Genomic DNA, 25,176 nt, shown 5'->3' on the forward strand with positions numbered 1-25,176 from the left:
CATTGACCTTAACAAATAAAGAAATATTTTAGTAAATTTACTTTTTCCTTCATTGATCTCGGGTAATAAGTAGTCATTTATTTTCCAAGTAGGCCTGGATTATGATACCGTCTCATTTCTCACTTGCTGCACGCTGTGCCCTAGGTGGCCTACCACGTGCGCCATCAGCGCACAGAAGCAGGAAAAGAGAAGCAGGAGTGACGGTGCACAGCTTACCCTTGCTGGTAATGGTAAGCACCAACTAATTAAGGCAGTGTATTTGACGTTTTCACCTTTAATAAACCAGATGCTGGTAAAAGTGTAGTTAAGCTGGAACTCTTCATCATCACTAATGGCAGTTTTTTTTTTTTTTTTTTAAGATTTTATTTATTTATTTGAAAGAGAGAGAATGAGAGATAGCACGGGAGGGAAGAGGGTCAGAGGGAGAAGCGGACTCCCCGCTGAGCAGGGAGCCCGATGCGGGACTCGATCCCGGGACTCCAGGATCATGACCTGAGCCGAAGGCAGTCGCTTAACCAACTGAGCCGCCCAGGCGCCCACTAATGGCAGTTTTTAAAAGTACTTTTATCTTCTTGGCAAGCACCATTTATTTAACCAAGTAATCCCAGTTTTGAGAGCCCATGCAGTATTGAAAGAAGGGGGCTTTGGTGTCCGACAAAACTGGGTTTAAATCTTGGGTCTGCCACTCAACTAAACATGATTGTCAGTTTCCTTATAATATTTCTCTCACAGGCTTGGTAGCATCGTAAAAGAGTCTTTTAAAGTGGTTTCAGAAAATGGTAATTGACCCTCTTCTGCTATAACACAGAGAACTACTGGATGGAATAAAATAAAAGATTTAAATAAATTAGATGGGTTTGAAAGAAATCAGAGGAAATGACATAATGCCTGATCAGCGAGCCTGCTGGGAGAGCGAGAGGTGGTAGAGACTGGACTAGACTATGTGTAGGTAAAGCCTAGACACTGGTCAGAGGTTATGCAGTTCACTTGGAGCATTGCGGATATGCCTTGCCTGCCTTGCCATAGTAAAGATTTGGGACTTCATTCAGGTATGATGAGAAGCCTTTGAGGGGTTACACTTGGTTGCCCCATGTCACAAATCTTGGGATATTTTCCTTTTCTGGAGGAATAAAAGACTCTACGCATAGCAAATAGTTTATTGGATGTCCAAGTGGAAGGCCATTGTAATAAATTGAGGAATAAAGAGATTTTAAAGACATCCCACTTTAAATGGAATTATCTACTGGGGAGACCATGAGAGATCTGATTTCAGGAAACAGCAGTATCGGGGATATCCAGCTGCCGCACGCGTGTAGCTACTACCTAAGGGTCTCTGTGATGCTAGATTACCCCCTCCCCCACATCCATACCGAAAAGTGTAACTAGGGATTCCGCTTTCGGAACAACGCTGTTACGCAGATCATCTTTTTCTTTGGGAAATAAAAGTGGTTTTTAGGACGACTCTAGTCAGGTAAGGGTCTGCCTTTGGCTCAGGTCGTGAGCCCAGGGTCTTGGGATGGAGCCCCGTTTCGGGCTCCCTGTTCAGCAGGGAGTCTGCTTCTCCCTCTCCCTCTGCCTGCCACTGCCCCTGTTTGTGCTCTCTCTCTCTCTCTCTGACAAATAAATAAAATCTTTTTTTTTTTTTAAGTGGTTTTTAATCTCATGAAACACTGCAGTGTTTTCTAAAGGAGAGTCGGGCTGACCTGAGCAAACACAACACTGAATCCCAGGCTGTAGTTCTACCCCATCAGCTAACGGGCTCTGTAACACCCCTCAGTGCAAGAGGAGAGGAGACCTAGTGGGTTAGAAATGGCAGTGTAGAGACAGTGGTACGAATGCATCAAGTTCTAGGCGGTGCCTCTAGGAGTGAAAGTGCAGCCAGTATGAATGCGTGCTCCTGGTCGGAGTACTCGGCTCAGTTCCTATCTCATCCCGACCCTTTGCAGTCTTTCCCGTTGAGATCATTTTAGCAACATCTTTAAATAGGTTAGTAAAAGGGAATTATTAACCATTACCCAGTTCTGTACGATCTGAGGGGCCCACGCCTACAGACAAATTAACAAGCCCAGGTTACAAAGAGCCTACATCTCTTTCTCCGCCCCACCCCCTCTTGGAGTGCTTTAATTAGAAAGATGCTAACAGATTAAAGTCTTAGCCATACTCAATTCCTCCCTTGACCTGAAGAAAACCACGGCCACTGAAAATGTGCTGCGTGTTAGAAAACATTGTCAAAAGTTTGATCAGAGTACACCAGTGAGCATGAACAGAGCCCCCAGGAAGTGGACCCAGTGTAAGGGGGAAAATGTGACCCCGTTCCACGTGGGTGGTTTAGCTCATGTGCTTACCTTGTGGGTTTGAGCACTGAAAGTGTCTGGTGCTTCATTTTCCAAGCAGAGATGTAACATGTCAGTGCAGGAGAGGGCTGAGGTGATCTTCCAGATCTAAGTGAAGGGCTCACTGGCTCGCCCTTTAGACTTACCTCAGTTGAGGACTGATGTATGGGCCACGGGCGCCACGGAAGAAGTGCACAACTCCAGCACGCCAAAAGGCAAATCCTTGCATAGTCCTTAAGAGTTAAATGAGATAAAATGATGGATCAAAGGATTATTTTTGCTTAATGAAGCATTTGGGGTTTTGAGCTTCACTGGACTCCGTTTTCAACAGGATGTTGTGCTCAAGGGCTGGAATTTGGACATTCCATTACAGACATGTAGTCAGTCAGCTCTGATTAATTGAAACAGGACTCTTGATGAAGCCCTGCTGCGCTTATAATTTCAAATTTAGAAATGGGTGGGGAGAGGAGTAGACAATGTGAGGGATTTTTTGCCTCTGAAATTAGCTTAGTGTATTAATTCAGAAAGCAGTCGGTTGCGTCTGACTGTATGCCTTAGTAATCTGAACCATCTGCCTCCCTATATTAAGGAGTTCATCTCTTTAATCCAGCTTACATCCCGCAAACCACTCTTCTCTATCATCATGCCCTTGATTAGATGAGGCCGTGCAAAGTCCTTTGCTCTTAAGCGCGTTGCTGTCGTTGGGGATATTTGGAGATTTTGTCTTTTTTTCTCTCTCTTCTTCACGTTTTGTCTGAGTTAGGTTTTATTTTTCTGGGGGCAGAAACCATGGCTTTCTTTATGAAAACTATGATAAGTAACCAGGTAAAGAATTTTGGATTCGGTGGCGGGTCTGAAGAAAAAAAAGAAGAAGGAGGAACATCGGATCCGGCAGCAGCTCAAGGGATGACTAGAGAGGAGTATGAGGAATATCAGAAGCAAATGATTGAGGAGAAGTGAGTACCCGCGGCTCCCTCTCCCTCTCAGAGCCAAAAGAAATGAATTCTGGCCGTACCTGCTTCAGCTTCCTGACCTCTTTCGCTTTGCTGTTTAGATGCGTGTTCTTGTGCTGTGTGCTTCTGGCCTTAGGAACGTGTGTTCTGCTCCATGAACCGTCTCCTCGCCGCAGCAGGTACCACGTCCTCCTGCTTGTAGGGATGACGGGGAGACACAATGAACGAAGCTGTATGTCGTTCTGAAAGCGGCTTAACACTTTTTCTGCTCTAGGTTCATTTCAGTTAACCTCGGTTGAAATGTTCAGATGAACAATGGTGAGCCCAACTCTTCGGTCTTCCCCAAACTCACCCTCCTAGCACATAGAAAGCTTTCAAATTGAAGAATTCAGATTTTACACCTGGAAGAGGGCCTCAAAGCACACACCATGCAATCTTTTTTCTCTTACGTGTGCGAAAACCCTAGAAAGCACAACAAGAGGGTTAGGTCAGAGGACTCGGCTTCACAAAAACGGTGAATAAATTTGTGGGCTGTTTATTATGGAAATTTTAAAAGTACGGAAAAGTAGAACAGTATAATGAACACCCATGTAAACCTATGAATAAAGTCACAGTTAACATGTTGTATTTGCTTATAGATGATTAGTTGGGTGGATGGATGGATGGATAAATAGATAGATAGATGATAGATAGAGGCATTTTTAAGGTAAGTTGTAAAGTTAAAGACATGGTACTTCACCCCTAAATACTTCAGCAATGTACCCCCAAGAAATAAGAACATTCTCCTGGCTACATAAGGACATTCTCCTGACTATGTAAAATAAAAACAAAACATCAGTAACATTTTAGTTGGGAATTATGGAATGTGAATATCACCCACAATTTTTCACTGCTGCAGACTGATCTTTAAGTATAATCTGTATGTAATTTTTTAGATTTTAAGGTAGAATAAGTCTTTTTTTTTAAGATTTTATTTATTTATTTGACAGAGAGATGGTGAGAACAGGAACCCAAGCAGGGGGAGTGTCAGAGGGAGAAGCAGGCTTCCCGCTGAGCAGGGAGCCCCATGTGGGGCTCGATCCCAGGACCCTGGGATCATGACCTGAGGCAAAGGCAGACACTTAACCAACTGAGCCACCCAGGCACCCTAAGAGTCTTTTCATAACAGTGAAGAATTGAAGCCTCAATCTTGAGGTTAAGTGTTCATTCTTTTTTTTAAGTATTAATTAAAAGTATTTCTCGGGGCACTTGGATGGTTCATTTGGTAGAGCATGCGACTCTTGATCTCGGGGTTTTGAGTTCAGGCCCCACTTTGGGCATGGTGCCTACTTTAAAAAAAGAAGTATTTCTCATTTAATAAGAGTATTTTTTTTTTTTTTTTTTGCCATCATGGCTCTTTTGCTAATGATCAATTACATAAGAGTGGCCTAAGTCCTATTGCTAAGATGATTATAAGTGAAAGGTTAATGACCTGGAGGAAACTAAGAAAGTACAAAGGCTTACATTTAATGGAAACTTTGTCTATTATATTTTCTCTGAAAGAAATTGTAGCTTATAAACTACCTAGAATGTATTACACTTGGCTCTGCAGTCAATTAAAGTCAGTTTAAAAAATACATAGAACTGCACACATGATGTTGGTGCTAAAATAAAACTGCATATAGGCTAGTTTCTCCTAGGGCTTGTAAACAAACAAAAAACAAGCATAATGAAGAAACAGAAGCAGAATGATAGCACCAAATGTTCTCAGCTCAAGTGAGTGAATAAAAAGAAACTGACCAGAAATTTACGCAATACATCTGATTGTGTAAAATATCATATAAGAGGCCCAAGCAATACATCTGGTCACAGATACAGCATCTGTTTGATTAACTAATGTCCTAATTTTCCCTAAGTTTATATCTGGATAGATCAAAGGCCAGAATGCCCAAATGGTGTGGTCAATCAGTGGATTGGGTTATTTGCCAACTACTTGGCTGTGTGTGTCAGTGTGTGTGTGTGTTACCAATTTATGTAGTCACCCGATTTAAGAAATAGTAGCAGGGCAATGGGGTCAGCCTGCTTCTGGCAAGAGGCATGACTTCCAGTTTGTTGCCTGAGTTTTCAATAGCTTCATCACCTAGAATGCACAACAGTCCGTTGATCTCTCCATTTTTCTCAATAATAGTAAAATGTCCCTTTACCTTAGTTATGGTACAATAATTGCTATCATACCATTTGTTACTTGAACTTTTTTTTAAAAGATTTTATTTATTTGTTCATGAGAGACACAGAGAGAGAGAGAGAGGCGGAGGGAGAAGCAGGCTCCCTGCTGAGCAGGGAGCCCGATGCGGGACTCGATCCCAGGACCCTGGGATCCTGACCTGAGCCGAAGGCAGACGCCCAACCATCTGAGCCACCCAGGTGCCCCTGTTACTTGAACGGTGATATGCATCACAGAACTGAACATAAAAGCTACAATTATAAAGCATATAGAAAAATCTTTGCAACTTGAAAGTAGGCAAAGATTTCTTAAACATGACTCTGAAAGCAATGACTGTAAAATTTTAAAATAATGTAGACTTTATCAAAGTTGGAAATTCTTGTACGTCAAAAGACACTATTAAGAGAATACTTACAGGGGCACCTGGGTGGCTCAGTCAGTTAAGCGTCTGCCTTCGGCTCAGATCATCCTGGGATCAAGTCCCGCATTGGGCTCCCTGCTCAGTGGGCAGCCTGCTTCTCCCTCTGCCTGCCATTCCCCCTGCTTATGCTCTCTCTCTCTCTCTCTCTCTCTGACAAATAAAAAAAAAGAGAGAATACTTATAGGCAGGTCACAGACTGAAAGAAAATATTTGCAAAATATGCCTGACAAAGGACTGGGATCTAGAATATATACAGAATGTCTACAACTCAATAATGAAAGCAAAAAGAAGAAAAAATGGCAAAAAGGCTTTGAACAAGTACTTCATAAAGATACACAAATGGCCGGCCAATTAGTACATGAAAAAAACCCATCTGATATTATTAGTCATCTTGGAAATGAAAGTTAAAATCACACTAAAGTACCACTACACACACCAGAATGGCTAAAATTAAAAAGACACAATACCAAATGTTGGCCAAAATGTGGAAAAACTTAAGAATTTTTTTCCATTTGATGAGACATGAGATGGTACAGCCACTTGGGAAAAAGTCAGGCTGTTTCTTATAAAACTAAACTCACTCAACCAAATTACCCTGCAACTCAGTGGTGCCATGCCTAGATATTTACTGCAGAGAACTGAACATGTATGTCCACAAAAAGACTTGGACAAAAGTATTCATAGCAACTTCATTGACAGTGGCCCTGAATGGGAAATAGTCCAAGTCCATCCACAGGAGAATGAATAAACGAGCCTGACATATTCATACAGGACAACACACTCAGTAATAATAAAAAGGAACAAACCACTGATAAATAAGACCACCTGGATAAATCTCAAAAGTTTTTTCATGCTGAGTAAAAGAAGACTTATACAAAAGAATGTGTAGGTTATGGTTCCATTTATAGAAAGTTCTAGAACAGTCACAACCAATCTCTGGTGGATAAAGGACAGTGACTGGGAAGCAGGTGTTAACTGGACATGGAGATGAGAGATTTCTCAGGTGATAGTAACGTTTTTCATATCTTAATAGGAGTTTGGGTTACACACAGAAACGGAACCAATAGGAGAAACAGACATATGCATATGTGTATGTGTATATATGTGTACAGGAGATTGATTATAAGGATTGGCTCACGTGATTATGGAGGCTGAGAAGTCCCACTATCTGCTGTCTGCAAGCTGGAGGCCCAGGAAAGTTGCTGGTGTCTTTCTCAACTAGAAGGCTGCTGGTGTAAGTCCTAGTTAAGGGCAGGAGAAGATTGAGATCTCAGCTCCAGCAGACAGGCAAAGAGAGAATTCCCCCTTCCTCTCTGCCTTTTCTTTTTAGTCAAGCCCTCAATGGATTGGATGCTGCCCACCCACACCAGGAGGGCAAGCTGCTTTATTCAGCCCATTGATTCAAGGGCTAATCTCATTTGGAAACACCCTCCCAGACACACCCAGAAATCATGTTTAATCTGGGCACCCTGCGTCCCAGTCAAGTCACCACATAAAATTAACCAGCACAGTACATGGAAGCTCTGTGCATTGAATTGTACACAGATTTTACTTCAAAAGAAAAAAAAAGAACTGCAAACAAGTATGTCTCTGTAGCGAATGGCATTCGTGTTGAAGTGTTTGGGGGAAAGAGTACTGGTGTCTACAACTCTGAAATGCTTCAAAAGATAAGATGGATAAATGCATAGAGAGAAAAGTATGTGATAAAACATGTAGTAAGACGCTAATTGTAGAATCTAGACGGTGAGTATGTGGGTTTCACTATAAAATTCTAATAACATTTCTGTATGTTTAAAAATTTTCGTAGTAAAATACTGGAGAGAAAAGATCTGCTTCTGCCTAAGCCCTGGGTCACTGATCTCTTAGGCAAGTCACTTACTCTGTTTCGCTCTCCAAATCCAGAAGATGGGCCAGTGTTATCTGGTGCCTATTTTGGCCCTGGCCTTGCGGGGGGAGGGGGCCTGGGCAGTGTGCTCAGGGAGGGCCTGTGCTCAGGGCCCCGTGGACAGTAGTTTAATCTGATCGCTTCAGATCAGCCCCTCCTTCAGGCAGGCTTCTGTGTGGTGGTGAAGAAGATTTCAAACCGTGAAGTTAAGAAATAGAAACCAATTTAGCCACCTGAAAAATGAAAACGGAATTTATTTTAATGCAAATAATGCTTCATGCAACGATGTTTCACGAAACCCCTCAGCAGAAACCCCACCAGGCTGGACGCCTGGGAGTGGCTCAGTCGGTTAAGGGTCCGGCTCTTGATTTTGGTTCAGGTCCTGATCTCAAGGGTCGTGAGATCTAGCCCTGTGTCAGGCTCCATTTGCTTGAGATTCTCTCTCTCTCTCCCTCTGCCCCTCTCCCCCACCGGCTCACAGTCTCTCTCCATAAATAAATAATTTGGGGTGCCTGGGTGGCTCAGTCGTTACGCGTCTGCCTTTAAGCTCAGATCATGATCCCAGGGTCCTGGGATCGAGCCCCGCATCGGGCTCCCTGCTCCGCGGGAAGCCTGCTTCTCTCTCCCACTCCCCCTGCTTGTGTTCCTGCTCTCGCTGTGTCTCTCTCTCTCTGTCAAATAAATACATAAAATCTTTAATAAATAAATAAATAATTTAAGTATTAAAAAAGAAAAGAAACCCCACCAGGCCTCACAGGGGCCTAACCTAGGAACCAGAATAATGTGGCAAGCCAGCCGTGAGCGCCTTCTGGGCTCTTGCCATCTCTCCTGTCCCCAGTATGGCTGCTTTGTTTTCCTGCCTCTCAGCTGTCACCTCTCCTCGCCGTGCCACCCAGACCCTGTGGCCTGGGGAACATGGCAGCCCACGGCCTCCAGGTCCACCTTTCCCAGTGAATGTCTGTCTGTCTCGGTCCTGGTCCCAAACTCCCAGAGAAAAGATTTCATTTACCCAGCTGGGGCCGGTCCAATATAGCCAGAGGGCAGGGCCATGTGTGTAAATGGAAGCCCTCGTAGTGCACCTCCCCCAAAGGTTGCCTGCTCCTGCCTCGGTCACTGTAAGCAAGGGAGTCCATTTCCACCCAGCCTAATCCTGAGTCCAATTAGGTCATCCCCAAAGCATTATGGGAATCTACCCTCCCCCGTTTGGGGATGCCTCCTTCCAAACGGAAGGGAACACTGTACCAAAATGGGGCCCAGAGGGGGTGACAATGAAGGGAAACAGCTTTCTCTACCTCCCTAAATACCATGTGCCTCCAAAGGACCCCCCAGCCGTGGATGGTCTGACCCTGTTCTCACTTCACTAAGAATCATTCAGGAAACTTGTGAAAAACATAGCTTCCGCTCATCCGCCCCCAGGGATTCTGATGAGTCAGTCTGAGATCGCACCCAGGAAGCTGCGCTCTTACCCAGCACCCAGGGGATTCTGATGAGTCAGTCTGAGATCGCACCCAGGAAGCTGCGCTCTTACCCAGCACCCAGGGGATTCTGATGTTTGTGGCCCCAAGTTCTATTTAGAGCAACCCTGGGAGGTCAACTATATACTAGGAATAGCCACTCTGCCCCTCCCTGGGCTGCATCTTAAGGAGATTCCCAGAACCAAGCCGTCTCTGGGATTTAGGGGTCTGCCTTGAGTCATGACAGAACGACAGAAAGAGAGGCAGGTGTTTGGGGACATAGGAAGCTTTAGCCCAGTGTCCAGCTCCTCTGTGCAGGGATTGGAATGCCCTCAGCTTTCTAAGTCCTTTGATCCTTTATTCTATTCTTTTGCTTTTAGGATGGAAAGAGATGCTGCATTTACACAAAAAAAGGCAGAGAGGGCATGCCTCAGAGTTCATCTCAGAGAAAAGTACAGACTCCCAAAGGTGAGACGCTCTTAATACAATAAACATCCTATTTAATTTCTTAAATAATAGAAAATGGGGAATGTTTGATTATCAGCAAAGGGTCACACTTACGAATACACACCCCACATGCACACACGTACACATACGTATATTGTCTTAATCTTAATTGAGGCATTTGATGTAGTGAAAAGAACATTGAACTAGTTCATAAAAACTAGATTCCAAAGTCATTTAACCTCTATGAACTTGCATTTTCTCTCAACAAAATGGAGTTAATACCTATAAGTGACAGTTTAATGTAAAGTTCTGTAAAGCCCATAGAACTTCTATGTGTAACTACACAGGGAGGAAATCATAGCTGGCATTTAGTATCACATGCCAGGCACTGTTCGAACAGCTTCGGACATAGCAATTCCTTGAAACCTTCCCAACAGCCCTCTCGGGTATTCTATCATCACCTCCGCTTGATGGTAGAGGAAGCAGAAGCGAGAGAAAGTAAGTCCCTCCTGCCAAAGGCCAGGAAGGGCAGAACCCAGGGTCTTAACTCCCCCCATACTCTGCCTGTATTTCAAAAGAGCAATCGGCTCCTTCTTTATGGAGACACTGTTGTGGCGTTGGCCATCCGCTGGCATCATCCGTCGATTCATCTCGGTGCTGGCGGAGAGACCGAACACCTGTAGGCTCTGGTCAGGCAGCTGGCTTACCGAGGGGAAAAGGAGGTGTTGACGTGTGACGGTGGGGCTCAGAAGCTCTCCTCCTGTGGGTGCCCTACGGACTTCAGAAGCTACCAGCACTAAACAAAGGGAGACAGCCCCACTGTCCCTGCAAGGCCAGTGCTGAAGTCACCAAAGAGTTCAAGAGCTCCAACTTGTGGGAGACACTCCCCTCCCTAAGACGCCCCAGGAACCAGGTTCTGCTCTCAGAGAGGAGAGGAAAACTCACAGCGAAGGTTAAACATTTTCACTGCGACCCACGAATTTTGAAAAGAAGGGCTTTGCTTTTTGCCTCCCTTATTCTCGTTTAATGCTTTTTCCCATTGGCCACTTGGGAACACTGTCCCTTCCGCTCCCATCGTCTGGTGGATTCCCCAAAGCTGCCTGGGTTGGGTCCAGCTGTCTTTAGGAGAACTGGGTTTCAATTCTGCTGCAGCCTCAGATGGCTCTTTAATATATCTAAGCTTCAGTTTCCTCATCTGTAAAGCGGAGACAGTGACACCGGCGTCACCAAGTCTTTGTCTGAGGTACAATAATGTAAAGAACCTAGTACAGTGCCTGACTGGTGGAGCTCAGTAGATGACAATTCTTATTTTTCCCGTGGTTCTGTCTATGCCCGGAAGTCTTCTTTCTTCATAATAATAGCAAATAGCCAGGGGTCTCAAAGACCTGGAGTAAACACACCGATCTGTGTCAACAAGGCAACAACTCGAGGTCGAGAACATGAGCTTTTGATTATTTTCTTCGTAATGAGGGCCCGACGTCTTGCTCCTTTCCAGAACCTCAGGGGTGAACCCCTCAAGGCTCAGCAGCAGGGTTTTGATGGTCTTCAGAGGAAAAAGAACCCACATTTCAGAGTCAAGCTATCCTTTGGGACTAGAGCCTTTCCAACAGAAGCTATAAAAAGAGGAAAGAATTACAGCCACAAAATGTACACATTCAGATCCTCCCTGGAGATGATCAGGCCCAAGGGAGGGACAGGGACTATGTCTGCATAGGCTAAGGCTCCCTAAAGCCAGCCGGGGGTGCGGTGGAGGGAACGTGAAAAAGTCAACCAATTGTTAACAGTGGGGCCCAGTATCTCTCATTGCATGACTTCCCAGTGCTCATCAGCCCCTTTCCGCATAGCTGCTTCAAATGCCTAATGCATGTGAGACCTCACCTGCATTTTTCTTGAACCCTGAAAAAGAACTTTGAGTTCATCTAACGACCTAATGCCACTGCCTCTTTTTAGACACGAGGAAACTGCAACCTGAAGGGTTAGGGAGCTTTGCAAAAACCCACAGCCACTGACTGGTAGAACCAGGATGGGAACGTAAGCTTCTCAACCACGAAAAAGAGGGACTTCTTCACAAAAGGATTTGAACGCTGCTCCCTCTGGCCCCGAGGTCTCTGCAATTTCTACTCAGTGTTCGAGGTGTCCCAAAAGTTTGAGTGCCGTTTTGAGCTCTTTGTGGCTTCAACCTGCAGGAAGACTTTGGGGACAACCTGTACGGCTGGGGATTTCAGTGACGTGGTGCAGACTCCTACCCCGAAACCCAGCAGGCACGTGGCTTCTCCCGCTCCGGGGTGGTCTGCCGGCTTCGCCCCAGCCATGCGAGCCGCTGCGAACTTCCCAAACACAAGCCAAGTAGACAGATGAGAATATCACTTCTCAAGTGCTCTGCCCTTGATCCGTCGCTGCAGTTGGCTTTCGGGCAGAGGCCTCCCAGGCGTCCTTTTATATTATGACTGCATTTTGTTAAAAATGGATTGATTCTACACGGTGCTTCCAGGATTGGCCTGTGGTGTGAATAGTAAAAATACTAACAGATACAATTACCCGCTTTTCATACAGCACGTACAAATTGGGGAAACTCTAACCCAACTACACGATCCACAAAATGGTTATTAATAGAAAGTATATCATAAAAAAAAAAAAAAAAAGACCAGCGGGCTCCCATTCCACTTTGTCCACTTCTCACCAGATGTGGCTAAGGGCCCAGCCACCCCGGAGCACCTTGCCCGTGAAGTCCAGCCCCACCCTTGGGCACCCCCTCTGCCTCCCGGGGCTGTTACAGGTGCCCTCCTCCCTCCCACCTGCCTCGTCTAGGCTCTGGGTACAGCGGGCCTTCAAAGCCCCCAGGCCCAGAAGGTTGCACCGGGGGACAGACGCATTTCCCCAGGCCAAGAGCAGCCCCCACTCCTGCCCTGGCTTCTGTGTGCAGCCCGCGGGGCAGGGACAGGATCGGCTCCCTCGCGCCCCCTGCTGTCCCTAGACGCGCACGGCAGCCGCAGGGAAGTAATGGGCGCGCCGCGGTTCTCAGTTCTTCCGTGGGGCCTGGGGGTTGCAGCAGGGACGGTGATGCTGGGAACAGAAATAAATGTCTGGACGTGATCTTTTTTTTTTTTTTTTGGAAGTCTATTCGTTTGCTGCTAAGGACCAGATTGTGCATTGTATTGTAAAGCAGCTGCCGTGCTGGCGAGCCGGGAAGGGCCTGGAGGGCCCTCCTAGGAGCGGCTGTTGCCAACAGGAGGTGGCCGCGCCCGCAAGGGCCGGGTGGGGACAGGCCGGGAGGGGAGCGTCTGAGCAGCAGGACCCTCCCATGCTGTGCCAGGACGGAGAGCTAGAAAGCAAACCGGGGTGAGCTGTCTCCACAGCGGGCAGGATGGAGGGAGATTTTGAAACGCCAGTAATCGAGGACGAGGGGAAGGCATTGGAATATTCGGCCCCAAGAGGGGATGACTTTGGGGAAATGACCACTATGGGGACAGTCTTTCCCTGGGCCTTGAAAGCCATGCTTTGATTCTCGTACTGTACCAAGCCAGCTTATCTGGAGGGACCCGTGCTGCTGGCTACACGGACCTGTATGTAACTCTTAGGGGTTTCTTTGATTATGCAGAAGGACTCCTCACAGTGGAATCCCTAGAAGGCCTTCCGAAAACCACAATGGGACTTGAATTTGTAGGTCTTCATCTCCTCGATGCTCCGTTTAAGGAGCAAGGAGGCCCTGGAAGGTCAGGCCATGCCCCGGAGCCTCGTTGTGATTGGGGAAGCTCAAGGCCATGGCCGTAAGTCCAGAGACCCCAGAGAAAGAAATGAGGGGCCAGCAGCCAGTGCTACACCCCTAGAGTTGGGGGGGCAGTGCTGACAGAGGAACTGCGAGGCTGGAGATGGGGCAACAGATTCCCAAATCGTTACATATATCCTCTTCGTGGGGCTGGGCATCTTGATTACTTCACTTCTTTATAAGATTACTTATTTGATTATTGCCTTTGAAAATGGCCATCCTGGGGTGTATGTGTGCGTGCGTGTGTGTGTGTGTGTGTGTGTGTATCATTCAACCATACAAAAAAAGGAAATCTTGCCATTTGCAACAACATAGACCTTGAGGGTATCATCCTAAGTGAAATAAGTCAGACAAAGAAAGACAATACTGTATGATCTCACTTGTATGTGGAATCTTAACAAAGAAGAAGCAGTCAGACACAGAGAAGAGACTGGTGGTGGCCAGAGGTGGGGTGGGTGGGGAGGGTGAAAAGGGTGAAGGGGGCCAGAGGGGACAAACTTCCAGGTGTAAGATAAATAAGTCCTGAGGATATATGTAAGGCATGGCAACTTTTAAAAAAGGTCATCAAAAGGCATTGGTAGGACAAATCATATTGTCATTAACAATTAGCCTTAACCTCGGAATGGGCAGGGTCATCTGAGGAGCATACCCACTGCCCCTCCTTCCAACTGTCCAAGCTCTCCTCCTGGGGCAGGTGTGGGTTCCTGGGCTGCCCCGGTACTTTGGCTCCCCTTGTCTGAATGGTCTTTCTATTTTTATTAAACTTATTTTCTATAGACATAAAAAAGCACATCAGTGCATAATCATAAAACCCACTGAAATCAAGGGACTTGCCCAAGTTCACAAAGCTTACTGTGCCAATGGGTCCTTCAGCCTCCCGATTCTTCACACAGTACTTTTTATGCCCCACTGCCCCTACACCCTCTCTCAACCGTGTCTCCATCCAGGATGGTAGACTCGAGAACGAACACAACTGTCTAACAAGAAAGCAGTGCTGGGCAGAAAGCAAAGGGTCATCACCAGGCCCTTCCTTGGGCGCCTCATAACCACCTTTCCCTCCCCTCAAGGTTTGCAGACTTCTAAGCCCTCTGTTGTCTTATCAAGTGCCTATTGGGTAAGCAGCCGTACTAATAGTCTTAGCAGTCCACGGGGAGTTGGACACATTCACCGTGTCCTCCAGCTAACGAGGGATGACCCCCTGGTGCCTCATTCACAATTCCCCGGGGTCACCGGCAGCCACACAACCAGCAGGAGGCGGTTCTGGGCCCTTCCCCTTACCGAGGCCCAACGGAGAGCAGATTTGAGGAAAATGTCTTCCCGGGAGCTGTCAGGTCTAATGAGGATAACTATGTCACATTTTGGAATTAGAACTGTATTTTCTAAAGAAATTATTTGGCTGGTGTTCCCCGTGAAAGAGTTTCACTGATTGCTGACCGGGGGAAGGAAATTTGGACTCGGGAAAGGAGCAATTTGGGCCCAGCCCTCTAGGGAACAGTAAAAGCCTCCTCCCCCGGTTCATCCTTCACTGTTTATGACAACACTATTTATTATACCCGTGTCTTTGGATGACCCCTTTTAATTGCAGTAATCTCATAAGGAGTCCAGTAAGGGCGGCGATCAAATGCAATAATCCGAAGGATCTGGGAAACTGTGTGCATGTCCACGCGGTGTGGATTTCCTCTGGCTTTGGGGTCGCAGGTACCCGGAGGGCTCAAGGCACCTAAGGGAATCCATGATGCTCATGTTAGGATTGGGTCTGGCTCCGCTGATCAGTCCCTGCCCTGTGTCTTCCCCGTTCCCTCTCCGTGTCTCTCCTTTATAAAGAAGGTCAAATGTCTCCCCACGAGAACAAGCAGATAGAACTTTTGGAGTAGACATGCCTTTCTAGGTACCTTTCCAAAGTGACCGGCTCCCATTACTGCCCCACTGACGCCTACCTCCTTCAGATGCTGGGTAGTCCTGCTCAACGCCATGACTGTCATGACCTCACCTCCTCCGGAAGCCCTCTCTCTCCTCGGCTTCTGGGTCTCATTTGCCCGGAACTGTTCCTCCTGTGTCTCCTCCACGGGTTACCGTCCCCCTGTGTGCTGCCCCCAGATTTTGGGATATCGCAGGCCTGCTCTTTTTCCCACTGAATCTGCACACTCTCCCCTTGGGGGAGAGGGGAGGGAGGGCATCGTGCTGTCACTCTCAGGGGCCACACGCGTGTGGATGACTCTCAGACCTACACCCGCAGCCCCCGTAATCTCCCTATGGTTCCTGCTGCATCTGCCTCCTCTTGGGCACCTCATAGCTCTTCTTCAGAACAGACTGGCTCGTTTTCCCCCAAACCTGCTCCTCCTGTAGGCCCCATTTCCAGGGATGCCCACCCCCACCCCAGCCTGTCCTCACCCCGCCAAGGCTGGCAGCCGGGAGTCACCCTTGACTCTTCCCTCCTCCTCCAGCCTCACACCCAGTAAATCATCAAGTCACCCTCATGTCACCTCCCACATAATCCTCAACTCATCCCCAAGTGCAGGGCTCATTTTACCACAACAGCTCATCAGCGGCTTTTCCACTTGAGCCTTGCTGCCCTCAGAACTGCAGAGTGAGGGGCGCCTGGGTGGCTCGGTCGGTTCGGCGACTGCCTTCGGCTCGGGTCATGGTCCCGGAGTCCCGGGATCAAGTCCCGCGTCGGGCTCCCTGCTCGGCGGGGAGTGCGCTTCTCCCTCTGAGCCTCCTCCCTCTCATGCTCTCTATCTCTCAAATAAATAAATAAAATCTTAAAAAAAAAAAAAAAGAATTGCAGAGTGAGGTTTCCAAAATGCAAATCTGATCCTGTGTGTCCGCTGTTTAAAAACCAGACCAAACCAAACCAAACAAAAAGGCTCATCATAACTTGCGAGAATAAAGCCATGATGCGGCTCCTATCTTTCCAGTCTCAGCTCTTGCTACTCCCTGCTTGGACTGGACCTTCCTCCTGCTCTGCTCCCCACATTCCGCTCTCCGTCGCCCCTTTTCTTCCCGGAAGAATTTGGTCTAGTGCCACTTCTTGCAGAACCTTCTGTGGCCCTCTTCTTCCCACCGCCCTTCATGCTCCCACAATCCCAGCGTGCATGTCTCCTGTTATCTGACCACCGTGAATATTCTGGCCTGCTGGATCTGCGCTCTGTAACAAAGGGGCTAAGTTGTTCATCTCTGTCTTCGGTGACTTGCACAGGGCCTGACATGTAGAAAGTGTGCACGCATGTGTGTCCACACACACACAAAATGGTTGCTGAATGTGGGATGTTCCTGGGAAGAGAAAAAACAAAACAAAACAAAACAACAACAACACCCAAAGAGCAAAGTATCAAAAACAGCAGAAAGAATTTATCTGCTGGGAGAGTTATGTTAAAATAAATTTTCAGAGAGAGACCAAGTCTGCATTAGACATTATAACCGTGTACGCAAAGCCCGAAGGTGACTTTATAGTATAACTAAAATGTCGTATTTCTTCAAATAGAGGAAGTAATACGTTTTAAGTCAAGCCACAAGATTCTTTCTAAAAACAAATGTGCCCCGCTCCCTCGCCAATTCAAAATGTATATGTAAGTCAAGCCAAATTAATAAGAGAAAACAGTTCCACAATGAACCCTAATCCTATTACCGGAATTGTCAATCTAGGTTAGTCATTGAAAAATGATGTTGTGCCCCCTGCCGAGCTATATGATTTAGTTACACCTGGTGTTCGTCTGCTGTATTAGAGGCATCATTCATGTTGAATAAAGAGGAAGATAGAAGAAAATCTACCAGCGGGGTTGCCTTTAAATGTGTCACATTGAAAGCTCCCTTAGAACAGAATTTAAAATTTGCCTCTTGAAAAAAGATCTGATTCTGTGGACGTTTCTTTGCCGGCCTCCTTCAGATGCGGAGCTCTTGGGCCGCCCAGCAGGGTCCCAGACCCTGAAACCTCCTGCTCTGGGGCAGCTGTTTCTGGTGGCAGAGCTGGAGGCCATCGGGGGCCCGTCAAGGGCCTTCCCTTCCTTCTCCTCCCCATCCTGTCCCAGTTCAGTTTGCTCCTTCTGCTCCCACCCCTGAAAGAGCCATGCCCTGGATGTCCTGAGGGGAGCTGGGGAAGGGGAGAGAGAGCCCCGGGACGCCGCGACGCCGGGGCCGTGGTCCTCAGCCACGCGGGCAATCTCACCGAGTCCTCACGACCACCAGGCAAGGTGGGTCGATATTATTTCTCCTTCACACAGATAAGGACACAGGCTGGGACGGGGAGAAGGAAAGGGGCTTCCCAAGGTCACGCCGCCTGTAAATGGCAAGGCCGGATAAGACCCCAAGCCGATCGGACCCCACTGGCCGCATTTTCCTGCCAGCCCCAGCGGCGGTGCGGGCTGCTCACCCCCAAACAAGCTGAATGACAGTTACACGAGGCTCAGGACCTCGGCTTCCTCCTCTGGAAAACGAGAGGCTTGGATAGCGACCTCCACGGGCTTCTCAAGCCCCTCTGCCATGCCTTTGCGAAGGAAAAGAAGGTGGGAGATGTACACAGCTGGTATCTAGAGACCCTCACTCCTCCTGGGTCCTGTATGTGTGCACACTCTCAACCGGAGAAGTCACAGCCGCACCCTCTGTCCAAGTAGCTGACGGGGGGAGAACGGTGTGGTGTAGCAGATATTGCAGGTAGCGAGCCCCAGACAAGGGCTTCCGCACTGCTCCGCTCTAGAATCACTTGGAAAGCTTTTAAAAAATTCTATTGCCTGGGCCCCTGCCACAGACCATCGGAGTCGGCCTCGCTCCTGCTCTGGCCTCAATTCCCCTTTACTTTGGCAAAGCAGGCCATGCTCACTTTTACCTGCGGTGGGGGGGGGGGGGGGGTGTAGACTGGCTTTTTTTTTTTTTTTTAAGATTTTATTTATTTGACAGATGGAGACATAGCGAGAGAGAGAGCACAAGCAGGGGGAGTGGGAGAGGGAGAAGCAGGCTTCCCGCTGAGCAGGGAGCCCGACGCGGGGCTCGATCCCAGGACCCTGGGATCATGACCTGAGCCGAAGGCAGACGCTTAACGACTGAGCCACCCAGGCGCCCTGACTGGCTGTGTTCTTTTACCTCTCCCCCTCCACGTCTCATAGGTTCCTGCGGGACAGGAACCAGGGGTGGCTGTCACCCTCCCTAGAAGCCAATGCAGCCCCCTAGTCATACCGAGGACAGTGAGAGGTGGTTTGTCCTCTCAAATAGGGAAACATCTGATGTTAGATCAATGTGTCAGAGTCAAAGAAATCCAGTAATCTAGCTGTTTGGTATCATGTAGACCAAAACTAAATAAACAGACCAAAACCCAAATAAAATCTGCCTAGAATCCAGCAAGCTGGTATTTGCAGCACACCAAGTTTGATTGACTCGGACCCTAACAAGTGGTGAATGCTGAGCTTTTTGACAAAATAGCCGTCTGAGATATGATCGTTTTACAACCTCTCTCGAGGTGGGTACAAGATAAAGGCCAGTTTGTCAAAATCTAGGGCTCAGACCGTGGGAATCCAGGGTCATGCTTACCCTTCAGTGAAAGGTCAGAAATCAGTCACAAGGAATAACCAGAGCAGGGTGCGGGGCTATTTAAATAATGGGGCATTCAGCATTGGCAATGAAGATTATAAATCTAGTTAAAAACCAAGAGATTAAAACTGATTCTGGTCAGCCGGCATAAAAATAATTAGCTCTTAACTGCATTAAACAATATCCCAAATTGATAAGATTTCTAGAAACGAGAAGACCTCTGAGACTGAGCCTCTAGGAATAAAGGGCAGCTGTCCGGGCCCCTAACTGTATGCGGGCTCACCTCCTCCCTCACTCATTCTCGCCTCCCTTCATTCACACCCCCTCCCCAGGGCTAAGCCTCCCTGCCTCCCTGGAGCTGAGTCAGGTTGTCTGTAACCGCACTGGAATCTGGGGGGGGTGCTGAGGCACACTGCCGTCCTTGATGTGTGGACCGTGTCCAAACCCTGGTCTCCCCTACCTGACTTGTCAGTGGGCAGCAGAAAGTGTGCTCGAGACGTTCGCTGTGTGGATTGCAGACAAGGTCCCGCGGGCAGGGAGGTTGGGGAAGCCAGGGGACGAGGCTGCGCACGGGCCACCGTCTACACTTCATTGATTCCTCTTCGTGGCTTGCTCTGTCCTGGATCTTTCTCTCAAGGGCCAATACTTTCCCACGCTCTGTGTCACTGTCTGTGTCGTCTTAATCGCAGGGACCCTTTCAGCAGGGATGGTGACCGCGAGCTGCCCGTTTTTTCTCAAAAATATGAATAACCGCAGCCACGCTTGTCCAGGGCTTAGAAGCTTACAAGACCATCTGACAGCATGTCTCCTTCCATCTGCTTGGGAATCCTCCCACTGGGCATCGGTAGTGTAAGGTGACTTGCCAAACAAAGGGCATGCAGAGGGTGAATGACAAAGCTGGGACTCGAACCCGGGTCTCTGACTGTCCCACGCCGCCTCCGCGGTGGGAACGGCCTGAGTCAGCCGCAGAAGGCTGCAAAAAGCCCAGACCCCTTTTTACAAACAGGACCCTCGCCCTTGACCTGTCCTGGGTCTGGGGCCAGCTCACATGCTTAGGACCCAGTGCTAATGAGGCTAGGGCCCAGGTTTGGTCCTGAAGGGCTTCATTTCATCCTCTAGCTGCTCACTGGCCCTGTCTGGTTGTCCTGCCCTTAGTCGTAAGGTACACACAGCACAGGTTGCAGCCCAGGGAAAAGGGTTCTCACCTGAAGCAATGGTGCTGCTGATGGATGGTCAGTAGTGTTGTCCTTCTAGAAGGAGGGTGACTGTAGGACTCTGGCCATAGCCAATGATGACACTGAACACTGCCTTTAGACTGGACAACTGGAGCCACTTGCCTTGGGCCCCATGCTTTAGAGGGCTCCCCTCTGTCCTGGGCCTCATTCCTTCACATGGGGGTGAAAAGTCTACAGGGCCAAAGGGACAGCCCTGCCCAGAGCCTACGACCCTCTTCTAGACCACACTCAGGCTTCCCAGGGCCCCAAATTCCCTGCCTAAATGTATTCTGAGACTGCTTAGGCCTCTGCACCGGGCCGGTGCCCCTGGGAGTTCAGTGAGTCCTGCTAAGCCTCAGGAGGCAGGCAGGAGGTCTGTATACATAAGGTTCCCAGGGAGGGACAGACGGGGCGGCGGGGGGGGGGGGGGGGGGGGGGCTGGTCATGAACCTGGGCCGTCCTCTGGGTCCCACAAACATGCACGTGGGATGACAAATGGCAAGAGAGGCCTGGCAGATGTCTCCCAGAATTGAGGACCTAGTGCCGAAAGGGAAATGAACAGGCCCAGCCTGCCAGGAACGTGATTCTGGAGTGAAAGCGGGGGCTGTTTCTAGGCCAGAGGTGAAGGTACACAGAGAGCAAGGTCTCTGATCAGGCTGACCACCATGTGCAGGAGTCACGATTATCCAGCGCAAATCCCCAGCCCACCACTGAGGGTTATTCTACTTCTGAGCAGCCACCGGGGGTTGACTGCTTAATGCACTCCAAATAATGCAGGTGTCATCTAATTAATCCTTTACAACTCTAAGGCTAATAATAGAATCCCAATTTCTAGGTAAGGAAATAAAGCTCAGAGAGGTTGTGTAAGGTGTCCAAGGTCACACAGCATGTAAGTGGTGGTGGTGGCCACCTTCGCACTCAGGCAATGATTCTCAAACCGACACTGGGCCTCCCAGGGCGCTGGCCCAACGGCAGTGGCAAGTAAGTCAGTAGCTATGACAATAGAGCTCTTTACAGCAAAGCAGACCTGCACATTTAAGGATTGTGAAGGCTGTTGTAGTCTCTGATGACAGGCTCATAGAATCATTCAATGAACATTTACTGTCTGTGTCTGCATGCTAGACACTCTGCTGGGTTCGGAGCCTCTCAGATGAGTCAGCTACAGTCCTGTCTTCAAGGAAAGGGGAGCCGGGGTTCTTAAACTGTAGTGTGCACCAGAATCACCAGGAGGGCTCACTAAGTCCAAGATTGCTGGGCCTACCCTCCCAGCTTCTGAGTCAGCAGGTCGGGGTGAGGTCTGAGGATGCGCATTTCCAACAAGGCCCCAGGAGACGCTGATGCTGCTGGCCTGGGGGACCCCACTGGGGGACCCCACTTTGAGACACACTTTGGTAAAAGTGCCAATCAAGAGCCCCTCGGTGAGTTGTAAGGCAAAGTGGAACCCCACCGCTCTCCCTTCCCCAGGCAAGTGGAATGAGGAGAAAGTAAACTTGAAACTCCTCCTTGAAGGAGGAACCCGTTCCAAAGCTTCCCCAGAGGCAGCACGCTGACCCGCGGGGTGAAGGGGAGGCAGGGGAGCATCGCCCTCGTGAGCTGCCCAACTCTCTGAGCTCCAGCTGGCTGGTCCAGCGCCCCTCCAGGCTGCCCCTTCTGGTTTTAACTCCGGTGACATCCACAGAGATCTTTTTTCCAACCAGAGGGGTGGGGAGGGAGGGCCAGAATTCCCAGGAATGCCTTTTCTTTTTTTTCTTTTAAATATATATTTTTTAAAGATTTTATTTATCGGAGAGAGAGAGAGAGACAGAGGCCGGCAGAGGGAGAAGCAGGCTCCTTGCTGAGCAAGAAGCCCGATGTGGGACTTGATCCCAGGACCCTGGGATCATGACCGGAGCCGAAGGCAGACGCTTAACGGACTGAGCCACCCAGGCGTCCCTCAGGAATGCCTTTTCAAATCATTATTTATTTCGGGGTGCGTAAGAGAGGGGAGATGTCCTGCATCGACAGGAACTGAGAATTGCCAGGCTGACAACCTGCCTTTCCTCTCCTCCCTGCAAAATTGCCCAGAGGATGATCAGCAAGAAAGGCAACCTCTAGGGTAGGTAAATAAAAAATAGAGAGGTGGAGGGTTGGCTGGGAGCCCCTGCGGATTAACTAACTAATTAATCCCCACAAGAGTTTGACGAGGAACTAATTAATCCATTAAGCGCTTTGAGGGGCCAAGGCCTGGCCAAGTGCAGGGAGAGGCTTCTCTCCCTCGGGAGGCTGCGGTGGAGAGTGGCCCTTCCCAGGGGCCTTCCGGGATGGCGTGTGTGAGGATCGTACCCCCCAAAAGGGGTACGTCTCCCCCCGCATGGGAATCCTGCCACTACATGTCCCTGCAGCCAGGCTTGCTGTCCTTCTGCCCAGAGAACCAACCAAAAGAAGGAACTATGCGGGGAGCCATGCGGCCCTAGAGCTGGAGAAGGCCCGGGAGATCCACTTTACAGATGGAGAATAGTGTCCGCCTTACTCTGACGCGCTCTTTGGACCCAGAGACAACCCATGTTTGTCTATAGCCATTTCTACTCAGCACCCAGGCAAGGGGAATTAATATTTTCCTGTAGGTGTTGACTTTAACTCCACCTGGGCACTCAGCAGGTGTCAAGATCTTTCTAAAATCAAATCAATGAAGGTCTGATCAAGACTAAGTGATCACTTTATCTCTACGTGAGTTTTCACACACTTTGGTCGCAGCACATCGAGGTGGGTGATCCCCAAAGCCTGCTGAGGTCTTTCTGACCCTATGTTTTTCTGACATTCTGTAATCTTCTGGGCCCCTGGAGCGCTGTTTGCCTCCTGTTAGAAGCTGATCTCAGAAATCATCTGATGCAGCCACCTGGGAATATAAACTACCCTTACCTTTCCCAGAGAAAGCTTTTTTTAGAAAGGGAGTAGGGAAGGAGGAACAGAGGAAGAGGGAGAGAGAGGATCTTAAGCTGGGTGTGGGGCTCAATCTTCACAACCCTGAGACCATCAGGTCATGACCTGAGCCAAAATCAAGAGTCGGACACTTAAGGGACTGAGCCACCCCAGGCGCCCATCCCAGAGAAACTTCTTTAGATTCTTCTCTCTTGGCCCCGTGGCCAAAGGGATAAGGGAATGTCTGAGACCAGGCAGCATGCACTACGAAACTCTGCAACACTCTTGGGATCACACAGTGAAATATGTAAGGGGCACACTGTGGTGGGAGGAGCGCAGAAGGATGCTGGGTAGCAGCCATGCCCCCGACGAGTCACGTAATAAACAAGCGCCAGTGCGGACTTGCTTCCAGGTGCGGAGCATGCGAGGTTGAACTGGACACGATTCTGTGCCCTGCAAGGGGCCCGTCTAGTAGAAGGGAGGGAAGGGGCAAAGGTCAAGCAGAAGTTGCCATGGTGACTGAGCACGGTTGGTCCCCCTGTGAGCCCAGACCGCACCCTCCAGGGTGGGATCAGCGGGGGCCACTGAGTCACAGCTTGGGGCCAGTAGATGGCAAAGCTTGCAAATCTGCCCTGAGGTGGAGTCTACAGTGTGATTCTCAAGCTTTGCTGGCAGGCAGGATGGGGACGGATTCTTTTTTTTTTTAAAACCCATAGTGCTGAGCTCCGCCCAGGAGTTTCTGATTCAGTTGGTCTGGGGTGGGGCCCAAGGATTTGTCTTTCTACCATGTTCCTAGATGTCTAATGCTGCTGGGCCCAGGGACCACACTTTGAGAACCACCTTTGTAGAAAGTTCTAATCGGCCCGAGGTGCAGTGAAAGAGAGGCATGTCAACCAGGACCTCCAGGCTCTGCACAGAGAGACAGCCGAGCGCGCCATCCATGTCATCCATCTCCGACGGAGGATTTTGCTGTCTGTTTGGTGGTTTGGTTGTTTGCGAGTGGTTTATGTCTTCTGCATTTGTGTTTTGCACAGAGTGAAATGGACGAGAACCAAATCCAGATGGCTGGAGACGATGTGGACTTGCCCGAAGATCTCCGGAAAATGGTAGATGAAGATCAAGAAGAGGAAGAAGACAAGGATTCGATTCTTGGGCATTTACAGAATCTCCAGAACATGGACTTGGATACCATAAAAGAAAAAGCCCAGGCCACCTTCACGGAAATGAAGCAGACGGCAGAGCAGAAATGTTCTGTGATGTGAGGGGCCAGGCGGGCTGGAGGAGGGAACGGGGTCAAGATGGAGGTGACCACTCTCCTGAGGAGCATTTCCAGCAGCGTATACTTAAACATAATGAACACAGAAAATCCATGATGAGAAAGCTCTCCACAAAGTAGACGACAGCTTGATGTTCTAACTGTTCCTGGTAGAGCGCTTAGCCAGCACCTTGCAGTAGGAAACATACTTTCCTTTTAGTTACAAATGTGGCTCAGTGTGAAATTTCATCTGTGAGTGATAGAGAACACGTTCCTGCTTGAAGATCTTCAGGACAACCTGGAAGAAACGAAAGCAAATGGCATTTCCTCTCTGACTTCCTTTCTTAAAGAGCAAGGTCTCACCGTCTCCAACCGTTAGCATGACTCCAGGTCCCTTGGAAAAAGATGTGGGAGGTCAGGGAGCCCACTGGGAACCCAGGCTGCAGCTCAAGGGCAAGCAAAGATCACACTGACTCTCACTCCCAGGCACCTTGACACGGCTGATCCTCGAGGCCCCATCAAGTTCGGCACTTGGACAGTTCAAGGCCAAGGGGCAGTGGCGGGGATATGATGAGAAATGAAGACAGAGAATGGACTTCACCAGCCCTTGGCATCATTGCAGGTGGACAAATAAAGAGCATTGAGAAGTTAAATCAATCTCACTGTGTGTGTGTGTGTGTGTGTGTGTGTGTGTGTGTGTCCTCCCGCCCCCCCTTCTCTCTGGTCCCCTTCTCCCCATCTCGCCTCCCCTGCCTCTCCTTTGTTCTCCTCTCCTGTCCCCGCCCCCCCATCCCTCTGCTGCAGACTAGCTTCCAGTAAATCATGCT

At 48.8% G+C, this 25,176-nt stretch overlaps 1 protein-coding gene across 1 annotated transcript; it reads left to right on the forward strand.

Moving 5' to 3' along the window:
• Positions 1–3,122: 3,122 nt before the first annotated feature.
• CPLX4 (complexin 4) lies at positions 3,123–24,356 on the forward strand. Its single transcript, XM_028102864.1, has 3 exons — positions 3,123–3,289; positions 9,630–9,717; positions 24,129–24,356. The coding sequence occupies exons 1-3, from the start codon at positions 3,123–3,125 to the stop codon at positions 24,354–24,356; spliced, it is 483 nt and encodes a 160-aa protein (XP_027958665.1).
• The last annotated feature ends 820 nt before the right edge of the window (positions 24,357–25,176 follow it).

The sequence above is a fragment of the Eumetopias jubatus genome, unplaced genomic scaffold (genome assembly GCF_037043125.1).
Source record: "Eumetopias jubatus isolate StellerSeaLion01/CBP00866 unplaced genomic scaffold, mEumJub1_p1.0 scaffold_16, whole genome shotgun sequence".
NCBI lineage: Eukaryota > Metazoa > Chordata > Mammalia > Carnivora > Otariidae > Eumetopias > Eumetopias jubatus.

Excerpts from the sequence above, each read along its gene's own strand:
- CPLX4 (XM_028102864.1), top strand. The coding sequence starts at position 3,123 with ATGGCTTTCTTTATGAAAACTATGATAAGTAACCAGGTAAAGAATTTT. Across the intron at positions 3,290-9,629 it reads AAGCAAATGATTGAGGAGAA|GATGGAAAGAGATGCTGCAT; the intron begins GTGAGTACCCGC and ends TTTTGCTTTTAG. Across the intron at positions 9,718-24,128 it reads AAAAGTACAGACTCCCAAAG|AGTGAAATGGACGAGAACCA; the intron begins GTGAGACGCTCT and ends TGTTTTGCACAG.